Source organism: Canis lupus, chromosome 19 (assembly GCF_011100685.1).
Source record: "Canis lupus familiaris isolate Mischka breed German Shepherd chromosome 19, alternate assembly UU_Cfam_GSD_1.0, whole genome shotgun sequence".
Classification (NCBI taxonomy): domain Eukaryota; kingdom Metazoa; phylum Chordata; class Mammalia; order Carnivora; family Canidae; genus Canis; species Canis lupus.
The window spans coordinates 55,439,041-55,457,297 of record NC_049240.1 but is presented as its reverse complement, the minus strand read 5'-3'; the positions used below and the strand labels follow the sequence as shown (position 1 = coordinate 55,457,297).

Here is an 18,257-nt window from a genome sequence, read left to right as displayed (position 1 = left end):
GAGCTACCTAGGCATGCCTGAAACTTTTTTTTTTTTGTTTTAAATGTGATTTGAAACATTTAGAATGCACCATGTGCTTTCCTACAGGTTTATATGAGTCATAATGGATCTTTTTAAGATGTTTCACAAATTTCTTTAAGCTGAAATGATGTTCTGAAATGCCTACTATAATATTTTGCGTATTTAGATATCTAGAGCTGATTATTACCCTAAATAATCCTGGAAAATTACCTAAAATTTTTTTTTGATTAAAGTATAATTGACATACAGTATCCTGTTACCTTCGGGTGTACAACATTGTGATTTGATATTTTTATACATTACAAAATGATCCCCACAATAAGTCTAGTTACCTGTCACCATCCAAAGTTATTACAAATTGTTAACTGTATTTGCTATGCCATACACTACATTGCTTTGACTTATTTTATAACTGGAAGTTTGTGTCTCTTAATCCTGTTTACCTATTTTGCCCTCCCCTCTTTGGTAACCAGTGTTTTGTTTCTTGTATCCTGAGTCAGAAACTGACTCATAAAATATCTTAATTACTTTTTAAATGCTTTGGTTCTACCAGTGATGTCCATAGTAGCTTCTTTGACTGTTCTCTGTTTTGTTACTTTATTCCCTCTTTACATATAGTTTTTGTTTTTTTTTTCTTGTTTTTTTTTTAAAGATTTATTTATTTATTTATTCATGATAGACACAGATTGAGAGAGGCAGAGACAGGAGGAGGGAGAAGCGGGCTCCATGCCGGGAGCCTGATGTGGGACTCGATCCCGGGACTCCAGGATCATGCCCTGGGCCAAAGGCAGGCGCCAAACCGCTGAGCCACCCAGGGATCCCCCTTGTTTTCTTTTTTATACAAAGCTTTAATTTACTAGTTTCTAAAGTTAATGCTTCTTCATTTGACCTTGGTGACTAATGAGCATTTCCCCTTATGTCTAAAGGGATATTGATAATAATTTAGGATAGTACTATCTAATAGACCTTTATGCAATGAAGAAAATGTTCTATAATCTATACTGTCCAATATAGTAGTCATTAGCCATATGTGATTACTGAGTACTTAAAATTGGCTAGTGCAAAGGAGGAACTGAAATTTTTAATTTAATCTTAATTAAAAATTTTAAGTTAAACAGCGATATGTGATAGCTAGGGGATATTGTATTGTACACCACAAGTCTGGACTTTATATAGTTGAAGGTGCTGTAAATCTAAAGCATAGAATCTGAGGCCTGTGGCATTATTATATTTCAGTAGTGTAGTAGAGAAAGGAATTAGTCAAGGTAGACACCTTAAAATAGCAAGCGGAGAAACAAAAGGCAAAGATTGTGAATATTTCTCTAACTCCAAGTGAGTTTGTAGGTTGAAAGCTCCAAGTGCCATTTAAGACTGAAAATGCTTTGCATGTAGATGTTTATTTTGTAAAAAAGAGAACATATACGTATTATGGGACAGTCTTAGGGTATTTGGTGTGACATGATAAGGAGGAAGAAATAGTATGAATAAATACTTTAAAAATGTTCACTCAAGGGAGAGCATGATTTATCACATTGTAAATATTGTTCCTTTTTTTATTTTTTAGGTACAGCATCTGGTGCAGTAAGTACCTCTGGAACATAATTTATTTCATTATACTTCTTTAGCCTACAACATTGATTCTTATTTCTGTTTTAAGGATCATCTGCTAACTTGAATCTTTTTCCTTTCTTTTCTATGCCAAAGGTTGAAAAATGGTTTGAATGATCTATCTTAAAATTTAATTTTTTTAAATTTAATTTTGATGGGATTTAATGAAAGAAAAAAGAATCCGATATAGGTCAGATTTTACAAAGATTTGAATTTCCCACTCTTAGTACAATTAGAAGGGAAACAGAACTTATAGGTATACAGTAATTAACCTGATAATTTTCACATAAGGTTTACATTAGAAGGTACTCCTATATAAAAATTTATGTAACTTTTATTACTGTAAACCTAATACAGACTTTCTAATACATAAAATTTAAAATACTTTTGTTTATACCTTCCCTAATGTCAGAAAGACATAGTATTCAAAATTGCTTTTCTTGTTGTTGTTCTTGGTGGTGGTAGTTGGTCCCCTCCCCCCTCAGGAAAGGAGAAATACACTGCTACACTGCATTTCTTTTTTTCCATACTTGAATTTTTAAGATAATAGTTATTTTTGCTAATGTTGCTGTGTAAGATGTTCATAATAGAACATCTAATAGAACATAATAGAACATATGTTTTTATGATGTTTGGGAAAATAAGCCTGATGAAAGCTTCACTTTAAAGATGGCTATTTACTTACTGATAATAGCCATGCCCTTTGGCCTCAGGGTTTTCTGTAATTTTTTAGTTTATTTTTTAATTTTTTAAAGATCAATGGAAAGAAGAGGGTTTTTTGTTTGCCTGCTTGCTTGTTTTGGGGGGAGCAAAGGGACAGAAAGAGAATCATTTTAAAGATTTTACTTATTTATTCATGAGAGACAGAGACAGAGAGAGTCCAAGACATACGCAGAAGGAGACGCAGACTCCCGGCGGGGAGCCCAATGCAGGACTCGATTTCAGGATCACGACCCAAGGCAAAGGCAGCCACTCAACTACTGAGCCACCCAGGTGTCCCACAGAGAGGGAATCTTAAGCAGACTGCACACTTAGCATGCAGCCAGTGCAGAGATTGATCTCACCACCATGAGATAGATCATGACCTGAGCTGAAGTCAGGAGTCAGTCACTAATGGACTGAGCCATCAGGCACCCTGGAAAGAAGAGTTTATATGTATAATCTCATTTAATCAAAATAATCCTGAGAGTTGGCTATTATCCCCATGTTATGGTTGAGGAAATGCCAAAAGCATTTGCATTGCATTGCAATTGCAATTTGCATTGCAAAAAGCAATTCTTTTGCAAAAAGAATTGATTATAAATGTGTTAATATTTTAAATATGAGGGGAAAGACTTTTAATTGTGAACTGTATTTAAATGTTTTAAAGTTTCTTATATCTTTTGCTTTAAAAGTTGAATGGTTTTAGGGACGCCTGGGTGGCTCAGTCTGTTGAGTGTCGGACTTTACTCAGGTCATAATCTCAGGGTAATGAGATCCAGCCCTGGGCTCTGTGCTAGGTGTGGAGTCTACTTGGGATTCTCCTTCTCCTCCTTTACCCCTCTCCTGCTCGCATGTGGGATCTCTGTCTTTCTCTTTAAATAAAATCTTTTTAAACAAAATGTTGAAGAATTATAAAATATCCATGTGGTGTTCTTCCATTACAAGTGCCTATTTATATTTTTCACTAGTGATAGCTCATGGTTTTTTGTTTGTTTATTTAAATAATGCAGGCTCATTTGGGGGATTAAGAAGCAGACATAAGTTAAAACGAAGAAAGTGAATTTCACCCTAAGTTTTTCCACCTCGAAGGGACCACCACCACCATTAGTGTTTTGGTTGTGTCAGTTGTCTATCAAACCTTTTTTCCTAAATTGAAATAATCTTTTTTTTTTTTTTTTTTTAAGATTTTATTTATTTGAGAGAGAGAAGGTGAGCACACACACTTGAGCAGGTGGGGAGATGCACAGAGAGAGAGGGATAAGCAGGCTCCTTGCTAAGTGGGGCTCCATCCCAGGACTCTGGGATCATGGACTGAGCCACCCAGGCACCCTGAAATAGCTTTTTTTTTTTTTTTTTTAAAGATTTTATTTATTTATTCATGATAGACACAGAGAGAGAGAGGCAGAGACACAGGCAGAGGGAGAAGCAGGCTCCATGCACCGGGAGCCTGACGTGGGATTCAATCCTGGGTCTCCAGGATCGTGCCCTGGGCCAAAGGCAGGCGCCAAACCGCTGCGCCACCCAGGGATCCTGAAATAGCTTTTTAATCATACGTCAAATTCACACATATTCTGGCTTCTACTTCTGGATTTTCTTTTACATTTTCCAGAGATGGAAAATGTTTATTTTGTTTATTTTTCCTCCAGTATTGCACATTTTCTGATTAAAACAGCTTTAATAGTAATCTGGGCGGCTCAGTTAGGCAGCTAAATCTTGATTTCTTCTCAGATCATGATCTCAGGGTCCTGGAATCCAGCCCCCAAGTCGGACTCTGTGCTCAGCAAGGAGTCTGCTTGAGGGTTCTTTCTGCCCCTCCCCTGCATTTTCTCTCTCTCTCTCTCTCTCTCTCTCTCTCATATAAATGAATAAATCATTTTAAAAGTTTATTAAGACACTTCTTTGTTGTTTCTTCATTATTGCTTTAGCTATTTTTACATATTAGTGTATGAATTCCTGTATCCCCCTCCAAAAAAATCTGTAAATATATATATACCCACACACACTAACGACAAAATTGTGGTATTCTGGGATTATATTTAATTCGTTTCAATTTTGGAAGAATTCACATTTTCTACTCTTCTATTTTCCCATCTAAAAATACTGTGTATTTGAAAATTTCCTATTTGCTTTAATTCTTTTTAGATTTTGGGTACACAAATTTGAGTTATTTGAACTCTTCAGATCATGGTCATTGTCATTTGATCCTTGGAGGATTCCTCACATATTTTTCCACTTTATTCTTCATCTTCACTCCCCTCCCTATAACACCCTTCCTAACAGGTGCTCATTTGGTTATATGCCCAAAGATTTGCATATATTGGGAAAAGCTTACGGAATTTTTTTGTAGATGTTTTTGTGGTTTTTTTCTTCTCCTTTTTTCTTTTCTCTCTTTTTTTTTAAAGATTTATTTATTTAGGCACATCTTCGTTGTTTCTCTCTTCATTATTGCTTTAGCTATTTTCACATATTAGTGTATGAATTCCTGTATCCCCCTCCAAAAAAATGGCGGGAGCCTGATGCAGAACTTGATCCCGGGGCTCCAGGATCGCACCCTGGGCCAAAGGCAGGCGCCAAACCGCTGAGCCACCTAGGGATCCCCCTCTTCTCCTTTTTTCTTTACATGTTTCATACTTGTTTCTTTGTTGAGGTATAATTAACATAACATTTTAGATTGTACAAAATTACTTGTTATCTATACACTGTGAAATGATCACAATTTAGTTAACATCTATTCATACATAGTTGCACATCTTTTTTTCGTGTGATAAAGACTTTTAAGATTTACTCCCCAAAACTTTGAAATATACAGCACAGTATTATTGTTATTACTATGCTATGTGTTATATCTCCATGAGTTAACTTATTTTATAACTGGTACTATGTACCTATTTACCCTCTTCACCCATTTCGAACCCTCACCCTCAATCTGTTCTTTGTATCTAAGTTTGGATTTTACATTGTTTTTAAGATTCCATATGTAAGGGAGGTCAAATGGTGCTTACCTTTCTCCATTTGACTTCACTTAACATAGTGCCTTCAAGGTCCATCTGTGTTTTGCAAATGGCAAGATTTTATTCTTTTTTTATAGCTGAATAGTATTCCTGTGTGTGTGTGTGTGTGTACACCTTTCCTATCTTGGCTTTTGTAAATAAGGCTGCTGTGAACTTGGGGGTATATGTGTCTGTTTGTTTGTTTGTTTATTTATTTATTTATTTATTTATTTATTTATTTATTTTTATAAATTTATTTTTTATTGGTGTTCAGTTTGCCAACATATAGAGTAACACCCAGTGCTCATCCCGTCAAGTGCCACCTCAGTGCCCATCACCCAGTCACCCCCAACCCCCGCCCACCTCCCCTTCCACCACCCCTAGTTCCGTTTCCCAGAATTAGGAGTCTTTCATGTTGTCTCCCTTTCTGATATTTCCCACTCATTTTTTCTCCTTTCCCCTTTATTCCCTTTCACTGTTTTTTATATTCCCCAAATTACATGTGTCTTTTTAAGTTTTCATTTTCTTTGACTAAATACCCAGAAGTGGAATTGCTGGATTGTATGGTAGTTCTATTTCTAAATTTTTGAGGAGCCTTCATATTATTTTCCATAGTGGCTACACTAGTTACATTGCCATCAACAGTACATGTAGGTTTCCTTTTTCCCCACATTCTAACACCTATCTGTTGGCCATCTATATGTGTTTTCTGGGAAAATGTCTATTCGGATGCTTTGCTCGTTTTTTTATCAGATTATTTGGGGGGGCTTTTGCTGTTGCGTTGTATGAGCTCTTTATATATTTTGGATATTAACTCTATATACATGATTTTTTTTTTAAATCTTTTTTTTTTTTTAATTATTTATTTATTTATGATAGTCACAGAGAGAGAGAGAGAGGCAGAGACATAGGCAGAGGGAGAAGCAGGCTCCATGCACCGGGAGCCTGACGTGGGATTCGATCCCGGGTCTCCAGGATTGCGCCCTGGGCCAAAGGCAGGCGCTAAACTGCTGCGGCACCCAGGGTTCCCTCTATATACATGATTTGCAGATATTTTTCTTCCATTAAGCAGGTTGCTTTTTCATTTTGTTGATTATTGTTTTGTCAAAAGGTTTTTTTTAAGACTTTACTTATCTTATTTTTTTAAAGATTTTATTTATTTATTCATGAGAGACACCGAGACAGAGAGGCAGAGACACAGGCAGAGGGAGAAGTAGGCTCCATGCAGGGAGCCTGACGTGGGACTCAATCCTGGGTCCCTAGGATCAGGCCCTTGGCTGTAGGCGGCACTAAACTGCTGAGCCACCGGGGCTGCCCAAGATTTTATTTATTTATTCATGAGAGAGACACACACAGAGAGAGAGGCAGAGACACAGGCAGAGGGAGAAGCAGGCTCCATGCAGGGAGCCCAATGTGGGACTTGATCCCGGGTCTCCAGGATCATGCCCTGGGCCGAAGGCAGGCGCTAAACCGCTGAGCCACCCAGGGATCCCGTGTCAAAAGGTTTTGTAGTTTGATGTGGTCCACTTGTTTTGTTTTGTTTTTGTTGCCTTTGCTGTTGGAATCAGATCGTAAAGATCATTGCCAAGACTAATTAATGGTCAAGCAGCTTTTACTGCTTATCTTTATTCCTGGGAGTTTTATGGTTTCAGGTCATGAATTCAAGCCTACATCCATTTTGGGTTAGTTTTTATGCATAATGAAGATAGTCTAGTTTCATTCTTCTGCATTTGGCTTCCTGTCTTGTATATTCTTACCTCCTTTGTCATATATGAACCAACCATTTATGCATGAGTTTATTTCTAAGATCTTGATTGTTTTATTGATCTACATATATATATATGTATATATATATGTATTTTAAGATTTTATTTATTCATGAGCAGCAGAGAGAGAGAGAGGCAGGGACACAGGCAGAGGGAGAAGCAGGCTCCATGCAGGGACCCCGATGTGGGACTCGATCCTGGGTCCCTAGGATCACGTCCTGGGCCGAAGGCAGGCGCTAAACTGCTGAGCCAGCCAGGGAGCCCTGATCTACATATATCTAGGTTTATGCCAGTACTATACTATTTTGATTATAGTACCTTGGTAATATAATTTGAAAGCAAGGAGCATGATCCCTCCAGTTTTGTTCTTTAGATTGCTTTGGCTATTCAGTCTTTTTGCGGTTCCATCCAGATTTTGGGATTGTGTGTTCTGTTCCTTTGAAAAATGCCTTTGGGGCACATGGGTGGCTCAGTTAAGCATCTGCCTTTGGCTCAGGTCAGACATTGGACTCCCCAGAGGGAGCCTGTTCCTCCCTCTGCCTATGTCACTGCCTGTCTCTCTGGGTCTCTCATGAATAAATAACTAAAATCTTAAAAAAAAAAAAGAAAAGTGCCTTTGGAATTTTGATAGGGATAACATTGAATGTATAGATTACTTTGGGTAGTATGGACATTTGAACAATATTAATTTTTTCGGTCCATGAATATAGAATGTCTCTCCATTTATTTATGTCTTTCATTTTTTTTTCATTTAGGATCATTTCATTTAGGAAACTATCCTAGTTTCCACTGTATAGTTCTTTTAACATCTTCGGTTACTTTTTTCCCTAGGTATTGTGTTATTTTTGGTACAATTGTAAATGGTATTTTTTTTTTCTTAATCAGTTTCGGGTTGTCCAAAAACATATTTTTGGTATTTTGACTGGAGTTGGATTGAATATGTAGTTTATGAGGGCATATTTATAATACTAAGCCTTATCAGTGAACATGGTAGTCAGTTTTTTCTATTAAAGACAAATTTTGTCTATTAAAGTCTAATTTTTCCTATTAGAGTCTTGTCCATTCCTCATTCTGTTAGTTTATACATACTGTATAAGACTTGGTGCTGTTTTGAATCTTATACTTTATGATCGTTTTTATATATGTTTTCCAGGAGGTTTGCTGAATTGTTGCTTTGGGGGTTCTTTGTATATTATATAATGAATTTTGACTTCTTTTTTCTTCTAATCTATATCTAATCTTTCAACTTTTTGTGTCAGTCAAAAAACCTCTAGTATTATGGTGAGCAGCAGCAGTGATAAGCTGGCATCTTTAACTTGTTTTCTCTCTTACAGAGCATATGAATTAAATTTCTCCATTTAATATATTTACTGTATCTTATTTTTTCTACTGTTGCCTTTTGATAAACCACCTTTATTTTATTTTTTTTTTTAAATTTTTATTTATTTATGATAGTCACAGAGAGAGAGAGAGAGAGAGAGAGAGAAAGAGGCAGAGACATAGGCAGAGGGAGAAGCAGGCTCCATGCACCGGGAGCCCGACGTGGGATTCGATCCTGGGTCTCCAGGATCACGCCCTGGGCCAAAGGCAGGCGCTAAACTGCTGCGCCACCCAGGGATCCCGATAAACCACCTTTATTAAATTGACATTTCTATTCCTGGTTTGCTGAGAAGAGGTCATTGTGAACTTTGTTTTATTTATTTATATATTTATTTACTTTTAGAGTGTAAGGGACACATACAACACTTCTGTTCCTAATTTGCTGAGAGAAGTCATTATGAACTTTATTTATTCATTCACTCATTTTTAAATTTATTTTTAGAATGTAATGTATGCATACAAGCCAGAGTGGAGGAGGAGGGTACTTTCAGGGGGCAGAGGGAGAGGAAGAGAGAAAAATCTTAAGCCCCATGCCCTGCATGAAGCCTGACTTGGGGCTCGATCTCAGGACCCTGAGATTGTGACCTCAGCTGAAATCAAGAGTCAGATAGTTTACCAACTGAGGGGCTCCATGAACTTGATTTTTAAAATTCTCCAATGCTTTTTTTCTTATCCAGAGATGGTCATTTGATATTTTTGTTATAGTCTGTTAAAAGTGCAAGAACACAGATACATTTTCTGATATATCATCTTTGCATTACTAAGGTGAACCCTAGTTATTAAGTGTGTTAAGAGTGTATATGTCTACATATACGTGTATTTAATTCCTTTGTTATTTAAGTGGTTTTTCTGTGATTAGTAAGCTTTCTCTGTCTGGTCCTTAGAACAATTTGCATAGATGATGAATAATATTAGAACACAAAAACTGTCTGAACCTAATAATACTTTTTGAGCATAGAGATTTTAGATAACTATGTCAATTTTGTTTAGTGGTTACTGAACTATTCCAATTTTATTGAACTATTCCCCCATTATTTATGTTTTGTTGAGGTTTAATAATGATTTAGCATAGAGTTAGAAATCCTATCATTGCCATTATTTATTCTGTCTTTTGGAGGGGGTAACCGTTCAGTTTATTTTTGCTATCTTTATTTACTTCTTGATAACTCTTGCCTTTTTTCCAGCTTCTTGAGTACTTAGCTCATGGCTGTTAGACCTTTTTTTTGGTACTGATTTAACTGTATTGCTTAAATTTTGACATAGAGGGTTTTCATTTCACTGAGTTCCCAATATTTTCTATTTTCCCTCATTTGATTTCTTTATTGAAAGGATATTGGGTGGTATGTTTTTCTTGGTTTCTAGATCTGGGATTTTTTTTTTAAGACTTATTTTTTTTGGTAAGATTTTGATTATTTGAGAGAGAGAGAAAGAGCAAGAACACAAGCTAGGAGCAGAGGGAGAAGTAGGATTCCTGCTGAATGAGCAGGGAGCCTGATGTGGGATTCTTATCTTAGAATCCTGGTATGGCCAGAAGGCAGGCATTTAACTGACTGAGCCACCCAGGCGCCCTAAGACTGTTTTTTAGAGCAATTTTAGGGTAGCAGCAAAATTGAACACTGAGTAAGGAGTTTCTTAATATCTTCTCCCCTTATAGCCTCCCATATTAACATCTCCCACCAGGGTGTTGTATTTCTAATCAGTCAATGATCCTATACTGATGCTTTGTTACATCCTGTAGTCCAGTGTACATTAGACTTTATTCTCAGGGTTATGCATTCTATGAGTTTTAACAAATAATGACATGTATAGTCATGAGTGTGTACAAAATAATTTCACTACCCTAAAAATCCTCTTTGTTGCACCTGTTCAGCTCTCTCCCTACCTCCACCCCAAGCCAGCACTAATCTTCTTAGTGTCTGCATTGTTTTACCTTCTCCTGAGTATCACATAGTTAGAATTATACAGTATGTAGTTTCTATAGACTGGCTTTGTTCATTTAGTTGCATTATAGTTTCCTCCATTTTTCTCATGGCATAATAGCTTTTTTTTTTTGGTACTGAATAATACAGTAGTAATAATAATAGCAGACAGTTTCATTGTCTGAACTTGCCATGGTTTATCCGTTCACCTACTGAAAGACGTCTTAATTTTGCTTCCAGGTTTTGACCATGAATAAAACACTATTATAAACATCAGTGAGCAGATCTTTGTGTGGATATAAGTTTTGAACTCATTTGGATAAATAACCACTGAGCATGCTTGCTTGATCATATGGTATAAATGTATGCAGCTTTGTGACAAGTTGCAAGACTGTCTTCCAAAGTGGCTACCCATTTTGAATCCCCCCCCCCCCCCCAGTAATAAAAGGCATTTAATTTTAATTTGCAGTTCTTTGGTGTCAATGTTAAGCATCTTAAGCGTCTTGTCATAGGCTTATTTACCACCTGTATGTCTTTTGGTAAGGTATCTGTTCAGATCTTTTGACCATTTCTTAGTTGGGTTGTTCATATTTTTTTTAGAGTGGGAGAGAAAGAGGTGAGAAGGGGAACAGAGAGATGGAGAGAGAATCTTAAGTAGACTCCACACCCACCACAGAGTCCAGTGCAAGGGTTGATCTCACAACACTGAGATCATGACCTGAGCCAAAATCAAGAGTCACGTAACCAGCTGAGCTGCACAGCTGTCCCTGGGTTGCGTATTCATTTTTTTTTCTTAATTTTTTTTAAAAGATTATTTATTTGAGAGAGAGTATGTGCAAGTGTGGGCATGGGGGAGAGGTAGAGACTCCTAAGCAAGCTCCTCACTGAGTGTAGAGCCCTACTTGGGGCTTGATCTCATGACCCATGCAATCATGAACTGAGCCCAAATTACATCTTGGACACAACCCACCGAGCCACTCAGGGGCCCCTGGGTTTTAAGTTTGTTTGTATATTTATTTATTTATTTATTTCAAGATTTACTTATTTATTCATGAGAGAGAGGCAGAGACATAGAGGGAGAAGCAGGCTCCCCTCAGGGAGACCAATGCAGAACTCGATTCTGGATCCTGGGTTCACACCCTGAGCCAAAGGCAGGTGCTAAACCTCTGAGCCACCTAGGCATCCCTGGGTTTTAAGTTCAACAAGGAGGTCTTTGTAATATTCTGGATAGTTTTTTTTTTTTTTTTTTTTTTTTTATCTGATGTATCCTTTGCAGGTATTTTCTTCCAGTCTGTGGCTTGTCATTTCATTCTCTTTACTTTGCCTTTGGCAGAATAGAAATTTTTAAAGAAGTCCAGTTTGTCAGTTACTTCTTTCATGTATCCTGTCTTTGGATGACTTTTTTTTTTTTTTTTAAGTATACTTTTTTTTGCATATTATCAGAAAGCATGGGGGGGAGTGAAGCACAGCCTGTGGAATATTGTTTGCATTTTATTAAAGCTTCACTATGTCTATTTTAAGATCAGTTTTTAGGGATATTCTGTGTGCTTTTAATTTAAAGTTATTTTGTTATCCTATTTTGGCGTATCTTTCATCTCTTTGCTCTACCTAAGAAGAGAGGAGTGTCTTAAAATCCTTAACTTAAAAAGATGTCATCTTTTTCTCCCTGTATTTTTGTTGTTGTTGCTGTGTATTTCAAGGCTGAATTACTAAACACATGTATGTCCAGAATAAGTTTTTGCTCTGTTACTTTTTATCCATAGTAAGTCCCTCATTTTCATTATGGTTTTTGTTTTAAATTCTGTTAGGTAGAAACTGCTATCATAGCTTTTTAAATTTTTTTTATTTTGCCTTCTAAAATCTTGATGTATTGTAAATAGGAATTTTTTTTACGTTTTTACTGCAAACTAGTTATTGCCAGTTCAGAAATTATTTTTATATTTAGCTTAGTGCTAGGTATGTTTATCAGTTTCCCTGGGAAATTAGAATACTTTTTTTTTTTTTTCATTTCAGTTAGATTTTATTAGAATCTTTAGCAGTAAAGATAAGAGAATTTATCTCTTTCCCAAATATTTATATCAGTTATTTCCTATTATTTATTATATGAATAGTTATTTGCTATTAAGTGTTTGTTGAAATACAGTGATTATAGACCCACATTTTGGTCATGATTTTAATAGAAGTGGCTTTAGAATAACTTTTTATTGGTTTTCAGTAAGTTGCCCTTCATCATTTTGATTTTTTTTGTTATTTCTAGGATTTTTGTTCTTATTTTTTTTAATATATCTGACCTGTCATAATTTTGAGGATGTGATTTGATCATACCGAGTCTCTTGGTGTTTTCCTGCGATAGTTTCTTTTCTCAGTTTGTTAATAGAAATAATTTCCTTACTGATTTCCCAATATTAAACCACCCTGACATAGCTATAGTCAATTCTACTTTGCGTATATACACTGCAGGTTTCACAGTTTTTCATCTTTTCCTAAGATCTGAAACAAGGACATTGTAATTTTGTGTTCTTTAAATCATACATGATATTCTGCTATGAAATTATCTAGTTGGGTATCTTTTAGTTCCTTTTGTAGTAATTGGAATATTTTTGTATGATGTGTTTCTTCCAGGGCAAATTATAATAGTTTGTGAGGAAATGATTTGCTCTAGATTTTGGGAGTTGGTTGTAAATCTTCGATTTGCAATTATGTTCTTCCTTAATTCTAATCTTGTATTTTGTCTTTTTCTTATTTTCCTTAGAGTAGTTGAGGGAACTTTTCTACCTATGTAGTGTTTCAGTTTAGTCATGTTTTTTCTCTTGGTTTCATTCAGTTGAGCTTATACTTGACTACAGAAATAGTCATGTATGTAAATGTTTATCTTGTGTACTTAGGTTTATTTTAGTTTAAGCATATTGAATTTATTCACAAGCCAATTGTGAAGTATATTAGCTCTCTTGATAATTATATATATTCACTTTTTCCTTTTATCCAGTCTTTTTTTTCTTTTAAACATTTTCTGTGTATTTTTTGCCGCTATACCACAATGTCTTGTTCTGTATTTATTAACACTGCATCTTAGACATTTTCTGTTATATCAGAACACAGATATCCATAAGATACGTGTACAGTGTGAATGGACCCTAGCTGAACAGTTTTCCTGTGGGTAGATGTTGACCTACCTCCAGCTTCTCCCCATTACAAGTAATCCTGCAGAGAACATTCTTGCCCATCTCTGCAACTGTGCATACAATGGGGCTTTGTGGTGTGAAATACCAGCATCAAGGGATTCTTTGCATTTTTCTTTGTCTTTTGTTTGCATTTTCAATTTTGATGAGAACCAGTAAATTGCCTGTGAACCAATACTAATTCTATTCCCAGCACTGGCGAGACCGTGCACTTTTCCTCACACCCTCCTAACATTGTAGATCAGTAGTCTTTAACTGTCACTTGTCTGATGAATAAAAAGTTTTCATTTAATGTATGCTTCCTTGATTTACTAGTGAAGTTGAACATCTAATTATATTATCTGTATTGAGTCCTGTTAATGGCTGTATTTATTTTTCCATTAGATTGTCTTACTAATTATAGTAGAGTTTTGTATATTAAGGATGATAGTTTTTTAATTCCTTATTTTGTAAATTTATGATTTCGGTTTATCATTTGTAAGAATGTTAACTTTTGGTTGATTCCGCAGAACTATCATTTGTGTTGACAGCTTTTTATTAATAACAGTAACTGTCAGTAATAAAGTAATTTTGGGAAGGCTGTCATCTGTAACAAAAGTGCAGAGTAATACTAGAGCTCCAGTGCAAGGATTGTTCTACAAGTCTTCAAAGCAACTAATCTAATGGTTAAAAGTAATGTTCTGGTTTTGGCCCATTCAGAATACACATCTCTTTGTCACGTATTCTATGATTAGGCAAGGACAATCTAAATATGTGATGGGCAGCATTTGTTTATTGCTCTAGAAAGGTCTTTTTTTTTTTTTTTAAAGTAGTGATTTTTAGGAAAATAAGTTTTTTGAGTAGACTGTGCTGTCCTCATTACTTAATATAACTACTTGCCTAAGTCATATATTTTGTCCTATAATACTTTCATAGGACAAATGTCCTAGGACTTTCATAGGACAACTTTATAGTTGTTACTGATATATGCATTAATGTTTTATGCCATTCTTCATCTTATATTTAACATTCAAAGATGCCTTTTTTTAAAAAAATTTTTCTTTTAAAATACTACTTACTAGGTTTGAGCAGAAGCAAGATGCAGTTTTACTTTTAAGTTGCAGATTAGGTGCATTGAAGGAAAAGGAACAAAAGTTTATCAGATAAATCATTTTTCTCCAGAATTGACTTCTATAAGTAGATTTATTAGTTAAGGCATTAGGACAAAATTTATATTCCTATCTGAAATGATTGTTTCTATCTATTGATGCAAAGTGTTGGAGCCTTGCCCTTAATAGGAACTTAGTGGGTGGGCCAGGACAATGTTGTAATGAACTCACTAGCCAACTGTGTTAAACTTGGGCATGTTCCTGTACTTTCTTGTGCTCCATTTTCTCTTTTTATAAAGTGGAGATAATAAATAGTATCTACTTGAGTGGAGTTAAAGAATTGAGAATTGATGCAGAGCAGTGAGTGGCATAGCACAGTGCTTACCACTCGTTAATAGATCAGGAATTCATCTGTCCTTATTGACAATTAGACTGTTCTGAATATAATACCCTTGGCACAGCATTTGTGTGGGTGAAATGTGGTCTTTAGAAGCAAATTTGACTGAATTGTTATAGTTTTATTATTTACTTCCTGAATCACTATGAGCAAGTTATTAACCCTTGTAAGCCTTGGTTTTCTTATTTGAAGAATGGGGATAGTGTTCATACTGGTTTGTATAGTTGTAAGGCTTAAATAAAGTAATGGCTAGTGAATACTAAATTGCTTATTGTTTTACTGGTTTGTATATTTCTCCTCTTTGTCCCTATTATTTGGTAAAGTGTACCTTGTCCCTTTTAATTCCATTTTTTCATAAGTTTGTTTCTGGTGAACTTCCTCTTTTCCTGAATGCCCTTTAGCAGGTGCAACTTTAGGAAATTTAAATATAATTTTGGAACTTAATAGATTCCTCTTTAGTGCAGTCCTGAGATGCTGTTGGGTTCATTTTTTAAAAAATGAAAGAAATACAAACCTCTGTATGCCTTAGCAGAATTTGTGAAGTAAAGCAGTACTCATAGTTGAGGCTTCCATATATTTCTAAATCACATCACCTTTAGGTTAAAAGATGTTAAAGTAACAATAAGCTAAGTATTTCCAGCAGTTACTATAATATTTGCTCCAGAAAGATTATAGTTGTTATATGCTGCTCAAGGTGCTAGAACAAGTTAAGGAATTTAATAACATCTTTTGAACTATCTAACTCTCCTGCTACACCATGCACAATCCATTTGGTATAGTCATGTCAGATGACTTAATGAAGAATCTATATGAAAAGCAGACATTTTGTTATCAAACAGCTCAAATTGTATCAAGTTTCTTCTTTGAATTCTAATGGCTATTTATAATTCCTTCACATTAACTCATTTTCTTCCAAGAAGTTTTAGAAAATAATCATCTTGCCTCATCTACTTGTGTTAAAATCACATTAATTTGTGTCAAGTCATCTTTACTTGTTCTCTATCCCCTCATTTTGCAAATCTTCATTAAATAGCATATTTGCTTTGACCATTGAACATGTCTGAAATGGAGATTCGTTCTGTAATCCATTGTGTCTTATGATATCCAGTCTGCAAGCAGCAGTTATGGCTTAGTTGTGCATAATCTGAACAACAAAAGTGCCAACATCAGAAGAATGAATGTCAGTGGTTTCAGAGAAAGTTCTAGAAATAATGATGACAGAGCACTTTTAGGAATAAATGATTATGGTAAGAGAGTAGAAAAAGCAATAAAATGATGTATGCTGAACCACATTCCCAACGCAGAAATCAGAAGTAGGTGTGTGCTATTTCTCAGTTTTGTTGAGAAGGAAGAAAGAAGATTCGGCTTTAAGTACAGAAGATAGTTAAGAATAAGTGCCGGTGATTTTCAGTTTTAATAAATGCTGCGTTACCAATATTATTGACAAAGGGAATGATCAATACATGTGGAATATAATGGACGTCTACAGCTCTCATTCAAAAAATGGTCTCAGTGTGAAAGTTTAAGGAACAGCTTTACTGTTTTGCCTATTTTTCCTTTTATTTATTAAAAAACTGAATTTTGATTAAAAGTGCCTAAGAGTACATCTTTCAGAAGTGCAAAGTAAAATCTGAGTGTTAAAAAGCATGTGATAGTTTGAAGATGATTTTACTTTTTCTTAGAAATATATGTACAGTGTTTTGTCTTAGATTTGAAGAAACGTGATACAGGTCATCTCTAACCCTTTTTCAACCGTACTTTGTTACAATCTAAATAATCTGGTACCTGGAACTGGACTTAATACCTTTGATGTCATTCAGTAATTTATTTATTCATGATTCCTTGTAAAATTACTTTTTTTAAACGTCTTAAGACCTAATTGACATATAAAGCTGTACATACTTAATGTGTATAACCAGATGATTTGGGGAATAAATAAATACCTGAGAAACTATCACCACCAAGACCACAGACACCTATCATTTCTCAAAGTTTCTTACCACCCCTTTTATTATTATTTTATGTGTTTATGTATGGGAACCTTGTAAAACTCTTAACCAGCCTTTATCTGAGGCATCATGTCTATTGATACCTGAAGTTTTACTAGCAGCTTTGAGTAGGTTCTTAGTAGTTCGTCTGGGTCCTAGAGCGGATATACGTTCTACACCAGTGTCACATAATACTATCACCTGTTTTATGTTGAAGCATTTGGATTCACTTTTTATCCCTGTTAAATTTCACCTTGCTTGATAAATTCTGTCATCCAAAACGCATCCTTTCTAGCTTTGACAGCTGCATCTTTATGGCATGTCAGTCTAGAACTTTGTCCAAGTTGAGGTACATAATTCAAGTTGTTGAGCTAAAGAGCACTAGCATCTACTTCATATATTTCAGCTACATATATTTCTTAGATTTGAAGAAACGTGATACAGGTCATCTCTAACCCTTTTTAACCCTTCTACATATATTTTAGCTACAAGGCATAGGTTGTATTGCATGTAGATTGTCTTGTGTGTGTTACAGAATTACCATTCTCAGAAGAAACAGTCATATCCTTATCCTTCAGAGATACTTCCTAGAATACAGAGATTCTAAAACCTCAATAGATCCATGCCACTTTTGAAATACTTCTAAAATGGTCTGTTTTTCAGTTATCTCCCTACTACTTGCATTGATGAATTATTCTAAATGACTTAAAACTGAGAAGTATGACTATTTTGTACTTTTGTTTGCATATTGTTAATAAAACTAATGAAAACTGATGTTCACTGGTATAGCACTGTTAAATAATTTAAATCTTTCTGTAATTTTTGCTCTTTAGAAATCAATGTGGACTGAGCATAAATCACCTGATGGAAGGACTTATTACTATAATACTGAAACAAAACAGTCCACTTGGGAGAAACCGGATGATCTGAAAACACCGGCTGAGGTAAAAGTTTGAGCCTTTAAAATTTATAGGGGGCGGGGATTCCTGGGTGGCTCAGAGATTGAATGTCTGCCTTTGGCCCAGGGCGGGATCCTGGAGTCCCGGGATCGAGTCCCACGTCGGGCTCCCTGCATGGAGCCTGCTTCTCTCTCTGCCTTTCTCTCTCTCTCTCTCTCTCTGTCTCTGTCTCATGAATAAATAAATAGAATCTTTAAAAAATATATATATATAATAAAATTTTTAGGGATTGTTAAATGGATTCTTTTTTTTTTTTTTTT

At 35.4% G+C, this 18,257-nt stretch overlaps 1 protein-coding gene across 10 annotated transcripts in view; it reads left to right on the top strand.

Moving 5' to 3' along the window:
- Positions 1-18,257, top strand: part of LOC119864507 (pre-mRNA processing factor 40 homolog A) — a 60,964-nt gene that overhangs the window by 15,678 nt on the left and 27,029 nt on the right. For 9 of the 10 annotated variants that reach the window (XM_038565217.1, XM_038565214.1, XM_038565213.1 and 6 more), the window contains exons 5-6: positions 1,586-1,602; positions 17,872-17,982. In XM_038565217.1, coding sequence (XP_038421145.1) covers positions 1,586-1,602; positions 17,872-17,982 — 128 coding nt within the window. Of the gene's footprint in view, positions 1-1,585; positions 1,603-5,307; positions 5,395-17,871; positions 17,983-18,257 lie in introns of those variants that run through there. The other variant, XM_038565220.1, reaches the window with a different exon arrangement.